We start from the raw sequence: 15,602 nt of genomic DNA, 5'->3' as shown, positions 1-15,602 counted from the left end.
GACTTAAATACACCTAGAAAAACACAGGGGAATTACACACAGGTGGTGGACACAGCTGGGAATGATCAACAAGACGAGACAGAGGTAAAACTGAACACACTCACATGAGACGCAGACCTTCACAATAAAACAGGAAATGAGAACACCACACCAAGACGCAGACCTGACACTGAGAGACAGACAGAATGACACATGGAACCTGAACTAAACTAAACGTGAGATACAAATGAGAACAAATCCTTAAACATGAAACTCAAATAATAAACATCATAAACACAACAAGAGAACAAGAACACAATCCCTGATGCAAACTAAAACCAAAACATAATAACCTTAAACATGGAATAACAAAAACATGAAACTCAACATACTGGGTCCAACGGACAGTGACCCGTGACAAAGAATGAAAAGAACTGAATTAAAATGAAAAGAACTGAATTAGAAGGAAAAACAGTATTAGAAAAAAGAGAACAGAACTTGAAAGAGAACAACATAATTAGAATGACAAGAATGGGATTTGAATAAAAACACCGGAAGTTGAAAGAAAACAACAAAATTTGAATGAAAACAACGGAAGTGTAAAGAGAACAACAGAATTTGAAAGAAAACAACAGAATTAGAACAAAGAGAACAGAATTTCAATGAAAAGAACTGGATTAGAAGGAAAACAACAGATTTCGAACAAAAACAACAGAATTATAATGAAAACCACGGAAATTGAAAGAGGACAACAGAATTTGAATGAAAAGAACTGGATTAGAATGAAAACAACAAAATTTGAATGAAAACAACGGAAGTTGAAACAGAACAAAAAAATTTGAAAGAAAACAACAGAATTAGAATGTAAAGAAGTGAATTAGAATGAAAACAACAGAATTTGAAAGAAAACAACAGAATTTGAATGAAAACAACAGAAATTGAAAGAAAACAACAGAATTAGAATGACAAGAACAGAATTTGAATGCAAACAAAAGAAATAGAATGAAAACAACAAAATTTGAAGGAAAACAAAAGAATTTGAAAGAAAAAACAAAATTTGAATGACAAGAACGGAAGTTGAAAGAGAACAACAGAATTTGAATGAAAAGAACAGAATTAGAATGAAAAGAACAAAATTTGAATGAAAACAACAGAATTAGAATGAAAACAACAAAATTTGGATGAAAACAACAAAATTTAAATGAAAAGAAATGGATTAGAAGAAAAACATTGGATTTCGAACAAAAACCAACAGAATTAGAATGACAAGAACGGAATTTGAATGAAAACACAGGAATTTGAATGAAAACAAAAGAATAAGAATGAAAAGAACTGGATTAGAAGGAAAAGAACAGAATTAGAATGAAAAGAACAAAATTTGAATGAAAACAACAGAATAAGAATGAAAACAACTGAATTAAAATGAAAAGAACTGAACTAGAAGGAAAAACAGTATTAGAAAAAAGAGAACAGAACTTGAAAGAGAACAACATAATTAGAATGACAAGAATGGGATTTGAATAAAAACACCGGAAGTTGAAAGAAAAAACAAAATTTGAATGACAAGAACGGAAGTTGAAGGAGAACAACAGAATTTGAATGAAAAGAACAGAATTAGAATGAAAAGAACAAAATTTGAATGAAAACAACAGAATTAGAATGAAAACAACAGAATTTGAATGAAAACAACAAAATTTGGATGAAAACAACAAAATTTAAATGAAAAGAGCTGGATTAGAAGAAAAACATCGGATTTCGAACAAAAACCAACAGAATTAGAATGACAAGAACGGAATTTGAATGAAAACACAGAAATTTGAATGAAAACAAAAGAATAAGAATGAAAAGAACTGAATTAAAATGAAAAGAACTGAATTAGAAGGAAAAACAGTATTAGAAAAAAGAGAACAGAACTTGAAAGAGAACAACATAATTAGAATGACAAGAATGGGATTTGAATGAAAACACCGGAAGATGAAAGAAAACAACATAATTTGAATGAAAACAACAGAATTAGAAGGAAAACAACAGAATTTGAAAGAAAACAACAGAATTCGAATGACAAGAATAGAATTTAAATGAAAACAACAGAATTAGAAGGAAAAAAACGGAATTTGAATGAAAACAACAGGATTAGAAGGAAAACAACGGATTTCGAACGAAAACAACAAAATTAGAATGACAAGAACGGAATTTGAATGAAAACAATAGAATTAGAATGAAAACAGTAGAATTAGAATGAAAAGAACTGAATTAAAATGAAAAGAACTGAATTAGAAGGAAAAACAGTATTAGAAAAAAGAGAACAGAACTTGAAAGAGAACAACATAATTAGAATGACAAGAATGGGATTTGAATAAAAACACCGGAAGTTGAAAGAAAACAACAAAATTTGAATGAAAACAACGGAAGTGTAAAGAGAACAACAGAATTTGAATGAAAACAATAGAATTAGAACAAAGAGAACAGAATTTCAATGAAAAGAACTGGATTAGAAGGAAAACAACAGATTTCGAACAAAAACAACAGAATTATAATGAAAACCACGGAAATTGAAAGAGGACAACAGAATTTGAATGAAAAGAACTGGATTAGAATGAAAACAACAAAATTTGAATGAAAACAACGGAAGTTGAAACAGAACAAAAAAATTTGAAAGAAAACAACAGAATTTGAATGAAAACAACAGAATCAGAATGAAAACACCGGAAATTGAAAGAGAACAAAAGAATTTGAATGAAAACACCGGAAGTTGAAAGAAAACAACAAAATTTGAATGAAAACAACAAAATTTGAATGAAAACAACAGAATTAGAATGAAAACAACAGAAATTGAAAGAAAACAACAGAATTAGAATGACAAGAACAGAATTTGAATGCAAACAAAAGAAATAGAATGAAAACAACAAAATTTGAAGGAAAACAAAAGAATTTGAAAGAAAAAACAAAATTTGAATGACAAGAACGGAAGTTGAAAGAGAACAACAGAATTTGAATGAAAAGAACAGAATTAGAATGAAAAGAACAAAATTTGAATGAAAACAACAGAATTAGAATGAAAAGAACAGAATTAGAATGAAAAGAACAAAATTTAAATGAAAAGAACTGGATTAGAAGAAAAACATCGGATTTCGAACAAAAACCAACAAAATTAGAATGACAAGAACGGAATTTGAATGAAAACAATAGAATTAGAATGAAAACAGTAGAATTAGAATGAAAAGAACTGAATTAGAATTAAAAGAACAAAATTTGAATAAAAACAACAGAATCAGAATGAAAACACTGGAAATTGAACGAAAACAATAGAGTTAGAAAGAAAAGAACTGGATTAGAAGGAAAACAACAAAATTAGAATGACAAGAATGGAATTTGAATGAAAACAATAGAATTAGAATGAAAACAACATAATTTGAATGAAAACAACAGAATTAGAATGAAAACAACATCATTTGAATGAAAACAACTGAATTAGAATGACAAGAACGGAATTTGAATGAAAACACAGGAATTTGAATGAAAACAACAGAATTAGAAGGAAAACAACAGAATTTGAAAGAAAAAAACAGAATTAGAATGACAAGAATGGAAGTTGAATGAAAACACCGGAAGTTGAACGAAAACAACAAAATAAGAATGAAAACAAAAGAATTTGAATGAAAACAACAGAATTAGAATGAAAACAACATAATTTGAATGAAGACAACAGAATTAGAATCACAAGAACGGAATTAGAATGAAAACAAAAGAATTTGAATGAAAAAACAGAATTAGAATGACAAGAATGGAACTTGAATGAAAACACCGGAAGTTGAAAGAAAACAACATAATTTGAATGAAAGCAACAGAATTAGAAGGAAAACAACAAAATTTGAAAGAAAAAAACAGAATTAGAATGACAAGAAGGGAATTTGAATGAAAACAACAGGAATTTGAATGAAAACAACAGAATTAGAATGAAAACAACAGAATTAGAAGGAAAACAACAGAATTTGAAAAAAAAAAACAGAATTAGAATGACAAGAAGGGAATTTAAATGAAAACAACAGGAATTTGAAAGAAAACAACATAATTTGAATGAAAACAACAGAATTAGAATGACAAGAATGGAAGTTGAATGAAAACACCGTAAGTTAAAAGAAAACAACAAAATTTGAAGGAAAACAAAAGAATTTGAATGAAAACAACAGAATTTGAAAGAAAACAACAGAATTCAAATGACAAGAATGGAATTTGAATGAAAACAACAGAAATAGAATGAAAACAACAAAATATGAATGAAAACACAGAAATTTGAATGAAAACAAAAAAATTAGAATGAAAACAAAAGAATTAGACGGAAAACAACAAAATTTGAAAGAAAACAAAAGAATTTGAACGAAAACAACAGAATTAGAATGACAAGAACTGAATTAGAAAGAAAACAACAAAATTTGAACGAAAAAAAAGAATTAGAAGGAAAACAACAGAATTTGAAAGAAAACAACAGAATTAGAATGACAAGAATGGAATTTGAATGAAAACAAAGGAAGTTGAAAGAAAACAACAAAATTTGAATGAAAACAATAGAATTAGAATGAAAACAACATAATTTGAATGAAAACAACTGGATTAGAATGAAAACAACATCATTTGAATGAACACAACTGAATTAGAATGACAAGAACGGAATTTGAATGAAAACACAGGAATTTGAATGAAAACAACAGAATTAGAATGAAAACAACAGAATTAGAAGGAAAACAACAGAATTTGAAAGAAAAAAACAGAATTAGAATGACAAGAATGGAAGTTGAATGAAAACACCGGAAGTTGAAAGAAAACAACAAAATTTGAAGGAAAACAACAGAATTAGAATGAAAACAACATAATTTGAATGAAGACAACAGAATTAGAATGACAAGAACGGAATTAGAATGAAAACAAAAGAATTTGAATGAAAAAACAGAATTAGAATGACAAGAATGGAATTTGAATGAAAACACCGGAAGTTGAAAGAAAACAACATAATTTGAATGAAAACAACAGAATTAGAATGAAAACAACAGAATTTGAAAGAAAAAAAAGAATTAGAATGACAAGAATGGAAGTTGAATGAAAACACCGGAAGTTGAAAGAAAAAAACAGAATTAGAATGACAAGAACGGAATTTGAATGAAAAGAAATGAATTAGAAGGAAAACCACGGACTTTGAACGAAAACAACTGAATTAGAATGAAAACAACATAATTTGAACGAAAACAAATGAATTAGAATGACAAGAACGGAATTTGAATGAAAACACCGGAAGTTGAAAGAAAACAACATAATTTGAATGAAAACAACAGAATTAGAATGAAAACAACAGGATTAGAATGTAAACAACGCATTTCGAACGAAAACAACAAAATTAGAATGACAAGAATGGAATTTGAATGAAAACAATAGAATTAGAATGAAAACAACATAATTTGAATGAAAACAACAGAATTAGAATGAAAACAACATCATTTGAATGAAAACAACTGAATTAGAATGAAAACAACAGAATTAGAAGGAAAACAACAGAATTTGAAAGAAAAAAACAGAATTAGAACGACAAGAATGGAAGTTGAATGAAAACACCGGAAGTTGAAAGAAAACAACAAAATTTGAAGGAAAACAAAAGAATTTGAATGAAAACAACAGAATTAGAATGAAAACAACATAATTTGAATGAAGACAACAGAATTAGAATGACAAGAACGGAATTAGAATGAAAACAAAAGAATTTGAATGAAAAAACAGAATTAGAATGACAAGAATGGAATTTGAATGAAAACACCGGAAGTTGAAAGAAAACAACATAATTTGAATGAAAGCAACAGAATTAGAATGAAAACAACAGAATTTGAAAGAAAAAAAAAGAATTAGAATGACAAGAATGGAAGTTGAATGAAAACACCGGAAGTTGAAAGAAAACAACAGAATTAGAATGAAAACAACAGGATTAGAATGTAAACAACGCATTTCGAACGAAAACAACAAAATTAGAATGACAAGAATGGAATTTGAATGAAAACAATAGAATTAGAATGAAAACAACATAATTTGAATGAAAACAACATCATTTGAATGAAAACAACTGAATTAGAATGACAAGAACGGAATTTGAATGAAAACACAGGAATTTGAATGAAAACAAAAGAATTTGAATGAAAACAACAGAATTAGAATGAAAACAACATAATATGAATGAAAACAACAGAATTAGAATGACAAGAACGGAATTAGAATGAAAACAACAGAATTAGAAGGAAAACAACAGAATTAGAAGGAAAACAACAGAATTTGAAAGAAAAAAACAGAATTCGAATGATAACCCAGATAGCAAGGAAACATTGAAACAATGTTGAGTCAATATCAGGCTGTGTCATTGAATCAACGTTGAAGTGTGACGTTGACCTAACGTCACTCTTGCACCCTTTTTTAACGTTGAAACAACGTCAGGTTTTGATGTTGAATCAATGTTGAAACCTGACGTTGATTCAACGTTATATTTTCTAATACTGCTGACATTGAAACAATGTCAGATTCTGATATTGAAACACTGTTGAGCTATGGTGTTGATTTTCCACCTCTTTCGCACAGTTGCTTTTTATTAAAACAACAGTTAAATCATGACTGGAAATCTACCTTTCTTTATAGGTATTTTAACCAATACTAAACTACTGCATGTTTCCATCAATACTTCAACCACCTAAACACATAATTGTACTTATTCCTTAAATTGGACACCCTTTATAAAAAAAAACACCAAATGTCTCACAATGTATCATGTCAATATTAATATCCTAAAATAAGAAAGCATTGCATGTGATGTAACAGAGAAAAAAATAAAAATAAAAAAAGGTCAATAGGCATGTTTCGTTTGCTAAATACTTTATTAAAAGACAGTTTCCTATTTACGTTTATATGATTCACAGAAGTTTGTAATTTTTTGCATGATGTGCGTCCTGCACCACCCAAACGATCTGGGGCGTATCGGAGCCATTTCTGCACTGCTTGTGCAAAGACAAACTCGGACATAGAGTTTGCCCCTAACTGCTGCGTCAGGCTCCAATCAAGGCAAAGCGTCTCACCTATAGACACATTTTAAGAGATGGAATTAGCGTGTCTCATGTCTTAAATGTGTATGCAAGTGCTTGTGTGTTTAATCAACAGGCCGTTGTTATGTATTTAAATCACATCTGACAGCTATTACACTTTATAGTTACAAAGTGTACATAACCTTTATATACTTACCATTGCCTTATTCGCCTCTTGTGATTGAAGAGCTGGCTCTGCATTGTTTAGCTCCTCAATGTTGTGCAAGGGCAAATCCAGAGGCAGTACCCCAGCATCTACCGATTCATTGCAGCCAGTATTGCGGATGGCTCTGACCTCCTCACAGAGTTCGTTAACAGCTCTCGTCAGGTCTGACAGAAAAAGATAATTTTTTTTAAAGTATTTAAGAATACAGACAACTTGTCAAACGTTTCCTTGTGTCACACACAGATATGTACAAAGACACTAGACAGTATTTTATTACCTGGTATTTTCACTCGAGGGGCCTGGGGAAACCATTTTTTTGTGGGCTGCTCATCCTCTGAGTCACTATATGTGTACAGGGGATTTGGTCTAAAGAAAAAAAGTTGAAAACGGTCATAAGTAATTACAAATGTGCTTTTGGAATATTTTTTCCTAAAGTTACAGTTTGATTTATAACAACACACACAGGAAACGGAGATGTGCAAGAAGGTACAGTATACAAGGAATTTTTGAAGTGCACAAGTGTACACGGCTTTGCATTTATAAAAAGTTTACAAGCTTCCACTTTTTGGACTATATTATGTGGTGATATTGCAGTATGCAAGCACCACAGATATGTATAAAAGACAAGATCATAAATTCTTAGCAATCAAAGATATGTTTGTGAAATAAAAAAAGTTTTACTTGTGCTTTCTTTTATGACTGGTCTGAGCTTCAGCTTCGGACTGAAGGTCAGACATATCACAGTGTTCACTTAGATATTTCTGAAGACTGCGTTCTGCTTCGTGAAATGTGTCTGGAAGTACAAACACAATGTATGGCCAGACATAAATTAGGACACGAAAAACTTGTTATTGTTACATTTATACAACACCAATCCAGATGATACCCACCATGGCTTATTAGAAGTCGGACTGGTGCATAGGTGAGCCATGTTGCACCAGGATGAACTCTCCTCTTTACTGCGTCGTGGATCCTGAATGTGTCTCACGGAGGATATGGAGGCCATGACAATTTCTCCCCATTTATCCATGATCTAGGGACTATTTCTGTACCACCAGTGCTAAACTGCACAATGCACCAGTCTTTCATTTTTATCTTTTTTTTTTTAATTTGGAGTCCTTTTTTGCCCTGTCTAGGATAAACAGGAAACAGATAATTACAATATATTTCATAGTCACTACAAAACTTGATCTATTGATTGAACTAAATAATAAATAATAGCTTAAAATGTATATAGGCAACAATTACAAGCAAACCCGTATATGCAAGCATTTAAACACTGAAGATAATAAAATTAACAGTATTTTGTCTAAGTCTGCCATTGTAGGAATTCATGACACCGAGACAAAAACTTGGCGCACAGTGTGGCGTCAAAATAGGCGCACACCTTTGACGCTACGTTTTCTCCGTCTTCCTCGTCCACACGTAAATGCTAAACGCAGTTTACGTGTGGACAAAAGGTGCAAACGCAAGTTAGGTGAGCGTGCAACGTAAAGTTTGAATTGAGTGGGAATCGAAGCGGGTGCTCACCAATCATTAAAAGTAACAAAGTCATTGAACACATTTATACAGTTACCTTTACGTTTATCAATCATATATCACAGATTTACAATTTTTTTGTAGTACTATGCTAAAAAGCAACTACAGAGCGAAAGTCTGGGTCAAGCGCCGAGGTGACGGCAAGAACAAAGGAACCCTCGAAGCGTTAAAGCTAGCTTTGTAAGGGAATATAACGGAAAAGTATGAAACGAAAATGTTTTCTTTGTTGATAGACTTTGTTTGCAGTGCAATTTATTTGTTGCCGGGTTGTAAGATGAAAGTAGACACAATTTCGGGCTCCTACATTTTATCCGAAACTTTACATTAACAAGTTTTTTTTTTGTTTTTTTTACTGTTATTCAAATGCAACCGTGGAAATAACGAATAGAACAAAAGTCATTCATTCTTACCTTATACTAATTGTGGTGCAGGCCAGTGCAGTGCATGAACTGATGCCTTCTCCGGTCAATTCCGCTGAGAGTAAATCTAATGTCCCGCTCTACTGTACAAGACAATGGTTACCTGGAGGGATGTACCAATGTGATAGGGGTGCTGCGGAATAGTCCAAGTGGTTGCAGCTTTAATTTCCCGCTCAACCATAAATCGATGGTTTTTCAACGTGATTGTTGTCACCTTGTCAACTATAAATAGATCAAAAATCAACGATGACAGAACAACAGTGAATCAATGTTATTTCAATGTCAGTGTCAGGTTTCATCAGTATTTCAATGTTGTTTCAACTAGAGATGGCACGATACCACTTTTTTATCTCCGATACCGATACCGATATCATAAATTTGGATATCTGCCGATACCGATATGAATCCGATATAGTGTTTTTTAATCAACAAAACTGTTTTTTTTTAAATATCTTGCTGCATTTTGTATAAGTTCATACTCAAGTTTAAAACAACAACTACACTAAAGCTATTCTGTTATACCTGTATGCAAAAAATAATAATAAAATTTCATAGTTCAGCAATACTGATCAATCTAATAAACTTAAACCTACACCATCCTCCCTATTCTGGTATTTTAAAGAGTACTTAGCGTAAATATTAAGCAACCTAACTAATAGGGTACCAACTCCCAGCAACAACAAAAATAAATAGATAAAAAATAGGGAACCACCCCTCACACTCCACCTCATGATGCTTAATCAACGTAATCAACCTTAATTTGATGCAGTGTGAAAAAAAAATGCACAGAAATCAATTATTTTTCAAGAAATATTAAATAGATTCAACATCTTTCTTCAACAAAATTGCAGACTGCACAGATGGTACCTTCCCAAAGGAAAAAGTACTATAGCTTACTGGGGTATATATATTAGACTTAATAGTCACTATATACAGTAATTGACTTCTATTCATTTTACATCAAATTAAAACTTTGGGTGTAAGAGTCGGATAATTATTTATTAAAAGCTAGACATTTTAAATGAGAATAAGAAAGAAAAGTATGTCTTTGTGCCCCCTTTTCCCTGTTAATGCCCTATCGGCCCCCCTGGCTAAACTTTGCTAGATCCGCCCCTGCACAGTTACCAGCGTCAGCTACGTAGAAAAAGATCCTGGAGTAGAAAGTAATAATAAATAAATTCTAACAACAGCTGATCAAGCTTAAACGTGCTGCTGTTGTTTAGCCGCTGGTTTCCTCTTTCTGGTGCAAAGTGGGCCAAAAACAAACCAGAGAGACGGACTCGCGACAGAAAAGCCGATCAGCTGATCATTAAGCAGTTTCATGATTGAAGTAGCAGCAGGAGAGGCAGTCGCTCCATATATCGTTTGGTAAGCTTAACGCAGGAATGCTTTACAAACATTCAGAGATGAACTTACACACTTGCTTTACTTCTCTCGGGGATAACTTTGTCGGAGATGAAATGCCGGGTTGCTAGCGAAGCTCCACATGCTATCCAGACCACCGACAGGTCCCGCATGCCACAGCCGCTCTATCACGTGATGCATACTGCTCCGACGTGCTAACGTTCTGAGGTGAGTTACGGCGTGTTGCAAGTTTTGTGAGGTGCTTTCGTGATATTTAATGGATCGGATTACATTTTTTATTTTTCTCCGATATCCGATCCAGTAATTTAGGTCAGTATCGGACCGATACCGATACGTAATATCGGATCGGTCCATCTCTAGTTTCAACATTGGTTTTGCGTTGACATTTCAATCCTGACGATTCTGATGGTTCAGATGGAAAATCAACATCTGTTCAATGTCTCCTTGCTATCTGGGAAGAATGGAAGTTGAATGAAAACACCGGAAGTTGAAAGAAAACAACAAAATTTGAAGGAAAACAAAAGAATTTGAATGAAAACAACAGAATTAGAATGAAAACAACATAATTTGAATGAAGACAACAGAATTAGAATGACAAGAACGGAATTAGAATGAAAACAAAAGAATTTGAATGAAAAAACAGAATTAGAATGACAAGAATGGAATTTGAATGAAAACACCGGAAGTTGAAAGAAAACAACATAATTTGAATGAAAACAACAGAATTAGAATGAAAACAACAGAATTTGAAAGAAAAAAACAACAGAATTAGAATGACAAGAATGGAAGTTGAATGAAAACACCGGAAGTTGAAAGAAAACAACAAAATTTGAAGGAAAACAACATAATTTGAATGAAAACAACAGAATTAGAATGAAAACAACAGAATTTGAATGAAAACAACAGAATTAGAATGACAAGAACAGAATTAGAATGAAAAGATCAACATTTGAATGAAAAAACAGAATTAGAACGACAAGAATGGAAGTTGAATGAAAACACAGGAAGATGAAAGAAAACAACACAATTTGAATGAAAACAACACAATTAGAATGACAAGAACGGAATTTGAATGAAGAGAACTGAATTAGAAGGAAAACAGTAGAATTAGAATGAAAAGAACTGAATTAGAAAGAAAACAACAAAATTAGAATGAAAACAACAGAATTTGAAAGAAAACAACAGAATTCGAATGACAAGAATGGAATTTGAATGAAAACAACAGAAATAGAAAAAAAACAACATAATATGAATGAAAACACAGAAATTTGAATGAAAACAACAGAATTGGGATGGAAAAAAAGGATTAGAAGGAAAACAACAGAATTTGAAAGAAAACAAAAGAATTTGAAAGAAAACAACAGAATTAGAATGACAAGAACTAAATTTGAAGTAAAAACAACAACATTTGAATGAAAACAACAAAATTTAAATTAAAAGAACTGGATTAGAAGGAAAACAACGGATTTCGAAGAAAAACCAACAAAATTAGAATAACAAGAATGGAATTTGAATGAAAACACAGGAATTTGAATGAAAACAATAGAATCAGAATGAAAACAAAAGAATCAGAATGAAAAGAACAGAATTTGAATGAAAAAACAGTATTAGAATGAAGAAAACAGAATTTGAATGAGAACAACAGAATTAGAATGACAAGAATGAAATTTGAATGAAAACACCAGGGCCCTATTTCAGGAAGCCGGTTTAGTGCAAAGTCTGACTAAGTATACCCTGAGTTAACGAAAACTCTGGTTTTTCGGCTTCACAAAGCGAGTTCAGCTGAAGCCTGAGTGAGTCACTATGACGACACACTCCGTGAAGCTAACCTGCCCCCTAGCAGGTTTACTACAACTAACCCTGACTGTCCCCGCCTCTTTGTCGGAAACCTGACAGTAGGAAGTGTCAGACATGGCGTGTCCCTTCCTTGAAGAGCCAGTAGATCTTGAAGCCCAAATACTCCGCAGAGCTCTCCGCCGGGAGAGAGTGATCAGAGCGCGTATGGACATTTTATCATTACCTGATGATTTCCTGTGCGAACGTTACCGTTTCTCAGCACAATCAATAAGTTATTTGGATAACATCCTCAGGCCATATATTGCGCATGTGACACATCGCGGACATGCGCTCAGTCCATTACATATTCTTTGTACCGCACTCCGTTTCTTTGCAAACGGGAGCTTTCTGTACAATATTGGTGACGCTGAGCACGTTTCCAAGGCTACCGTCTGTCGGGCAAGTCAGGAATGTTACAGTTGCACTGAAACGTCTCCTGCACTCGTTTGTGGTGTTCCCCGGTCATAGACCCACAAGATTTATCAAAGAGGGATTCCACAAAATTGCAGGTATCAGGATGACCAAAACTTAATTTATGATGTGGTGATGCTTGGACTACTACATAAATTTTACATTTATTTTCACGGTTCCCAGGCGTGATTGGCTGTACAGATGGCACTCACATTCCAATCATTGCTCCTTCAGTAAATGAAGGAGACTATGTGAACAGGAAGTCTTTCCACAGCATTAATGTACAGGTACATAGTTCCCTGTAGCATTTCAAACTAACAAATTATTTCATTATAGTAATGGATGCTAATTTGTGTTCTCTGCACTGTGAAGATCATATGTGATGCTGCCAACATTATCACAAATGTGGAAGCCAAGTGGCCAGGCTCTGTCCATGACTCACAAATATTCCGTGAATGTACACTGAGCACAAAATTTGGACATGGTGAGTTGAAAATACTTTAAAATATATAAAGACCAATTGCTACAGGGACATTTGAACTGAAGTGTATCCTTCTGTCTTAGGAGAGTTCACTGGCTACTTGCTTGGTGATAGGGGGTATCCATGTTTACCCTATTTGCTTACCCCTTACCCTGACCCTGAACCGGGCCCACAGCAGCGATATAATCTGGCTAATTGCAGGACAAGAGCCAGAATTGAAATGACTATCGGAATGCTTAAGGCCCGGTTCCAGTGCCTGCAAAGACTCAGGGTCACCCCAGAAAGGGCATGTGACATTATTGTGGCATGTGTGATTCTTCACAACATTGCCACAATTAGAGGAGAACACTGTCCTTCTGAACCAAACATCAGCAGTGATCCAAACCATGAACATCCTGACCCTCCCACGGACATACAAGATGGAAGCGCAGTCAGAGACACCATATGTCACAATCATTTCTTTTGACCCATCACCTCAACATGTTGAAAGACGAATAAACAGATTTTCTGTTCAACTGGCTTTATTGGTCGCCTGTATTTCCTGTACACAAAGTATTAAAAGATGTAAACCTCATAAAGTGTCTCTGTTGCTTCCTCCTCTGTAACAGCTGTCAATGTTTCTTCATTATTTTCCTGCAGTAAAGAAATAAACAACATTGCTGTTCTACTGTAAACTCATATAATCTGTGGAGTATTACTCACAACTGCATGTTGGTCTGGCTCAACAGGAGGCTGCACCAGATGCAGTACACCATCACCATCAACTGATAGAATATGAGGTTTATACAGGTCACTTATAACTTACAAGGGACCAAATGGCAATTAACAAACATATAGCACTCAGCTTACACTTTATTGTCATTATGCTCTCAAAGACAACCAAGACTGAGGGAAGGCAAAATCAGTAGGAAAATAACTTCACTACAAACAAATTCATTATGGTGAAGAGTTTATCAAATGAATGAGCAGCACTGCAAAGGTGACTGTGAAGAAAGGATGTATGCACATCATGTATTATTTTGAATTTACCCCCTATGTAGGCACTTGTGTCTTGCGGGGTTATTGACTCAGAGGATGTCCCCGCAGAGATGCCTTCGGCCACAGGGCGCCCACTGTTTTGGCTGAGGGCCAACTGCTCAGCCTCTGTGAGTGGTGGTGGTGGAGGACCCCCACCTGTTTTTCGGGCCTCCGCTTTTTTTCTGTTGGCTATAACGGGTCACATTTGAGCATACAGAGTAAGCAAATATGTACTTGTAATGTGCTCAGATAATTTCAATAAGTGCTTACAGAAAGACAATTAATGTAGCCTCTAACTGCAATCGATTTGCATCGGACAAACAGACCAAGCACTATGGCTCATAATACAATTACACCTTACCTGTTTGGACTATATTTTTATATTTCATTTTTACTTGCTGCCAGGAACGTTTGGGGCCTGTTGGGTTGCACCTGCGCTCACATCACATCACAACATAAAATGTATAAAATAACAAATAAAATAACATATGATAAAAATAACGTGTTAAATGGGTGGAAATCCCTAGATCAATGTTTATATTAACACTCACGCATTGACTCTGTCGGCTTTGTTTTGCCATGCATGCTCCCTTTCTTTTGCAGCTGAGGCTGTGTTACCTTTTTTTCTGCAAAATTTGCATGTTATCGGCATATGCTGCCATCAGAATTTCGGCCTCAAGCGCTGTAAAATACATTGACCGCGCCTTCTTTCCCTCCGTCTCCATGGTGACTCGCTTACTCTGTGCTCCGCTTATCAGGGCTTTATGTATCCTCGTGCGCGCGCTTAACTTGGGGTTAAAGCAACTCCGCGTTGATTGAACTAATTGTTATCAGCCTTTCTGAAACTGAATATTCCGAGTTGGACAGTTCGGGGTTACTCAACCCTGAGTATCGTTTTTCACTCTGAGTTTTCTAAACCGGCTTCCTGAAATAGGGCCGAGAAGTTGACAAGAATGGAAGTTGAATGAAAACACCGGAAGTTGAATGAAGACAACAGAATTAGAATGACAAGAACGGAATTAGAATGAAAACAAAAGAATTTGAATGAAAAAACAGAATTAGAGTGACAAGAATGGAATTTGAATGAAAACACCAGAAGTTGAAAGAAAACAACATAATTTGAATGAAAACAACAGAATTAGAAGGAAAACAACAGAATTTGAAAGAAAAAAAAAGAATTAGAATGACAAGAATGGAAGTTGAATGAAAAAACCGGAAGTTGAAAGAAAACAACAAAATTTGAATGAAAACAACAGAATTAGAATTAAAACAACAGAATTAGA

The 15,602-nt window shown here is 33.7% G+C and overlaps 1 protein-coding gene across 1 annotated transcript; it reads right to left on the bottom strand.

Moving 5' to 3' along the window:
* Positions 1 to 6,862: 6,862 nt before the first annotated feature.
* Positions 6,863 to 8,507, bottom strand: LOC146653450 (uncharacterized). Its single transcript, XM_085380162.1, has 5 exons — positions 8,142 to 8,507; positions 7,933 to 8,044; positions 7,529 to 7,617; positions 7,243 to 7,415; positions 6,863 to 7,079 (listed from the first exon to the last, which is right to left on the bottom strand). The coding sequence occupies exons 2-5, from the start codon at positions 7,986 to 7,988 to the stop codon at positions 7,050 to 7,052; spliced, it is 348 nt and encodes a 115-aa protein (XP_085236288.1). The 5' UTR covers positions 7,989 to 8,044; positions 8,142 to 8,507; the 3' UTR covers positions 6,863 to 7,049.
* Positions 8,508 to 15,602: the final 7,095 nt, after the last annotated feature.

The sequence above is a fragment of the Rhamphochromis longiceps genome, linkage group LG14, assembly GCF_057381845.1.
Source record: "Rhamphochromis longiceps isolate RC_006_pf linkage group LG14, R_longiceps_female_GT1.1, whole genome shotgun sequence".
NCBI lineage: Eukaryota > Metazoa > Chordata > Actinopteri > Cichliformes > Cichlidae > Rhamphochromis > Rhamphochromis longiceps.
Note: the sequence above shows the minus strand (reverse complement) of the source record. Positions and strands in the feature narration are given on the sequence as shown.

Excerpts from the sequence above, each read along its gene's own strand:
- LOC146653450 (XM_085380162.1), bottom strand. The coding sequence starts at position 7,988 with ATGTCTGACCTTCAGTCCGAAGCTGAAGCTCAGACCAGTCATAAAAGA. Across the intron at positions 7,618-7,932 it reads AGTCATAAAAGAAAGCACAA|ACCAAATCCCCTGTACACAT; the intron begins GTAAAACTTTTT and ends TTTTTTCTTTAG. Across the intron at positions 7,080-7,242 it reads AAGAGGCGAATAAGGCAATG|GTGAGACGCTTTGCCTTGAT; the intron begins GTAAGTATATAA and ends ATGTGTCTATAG.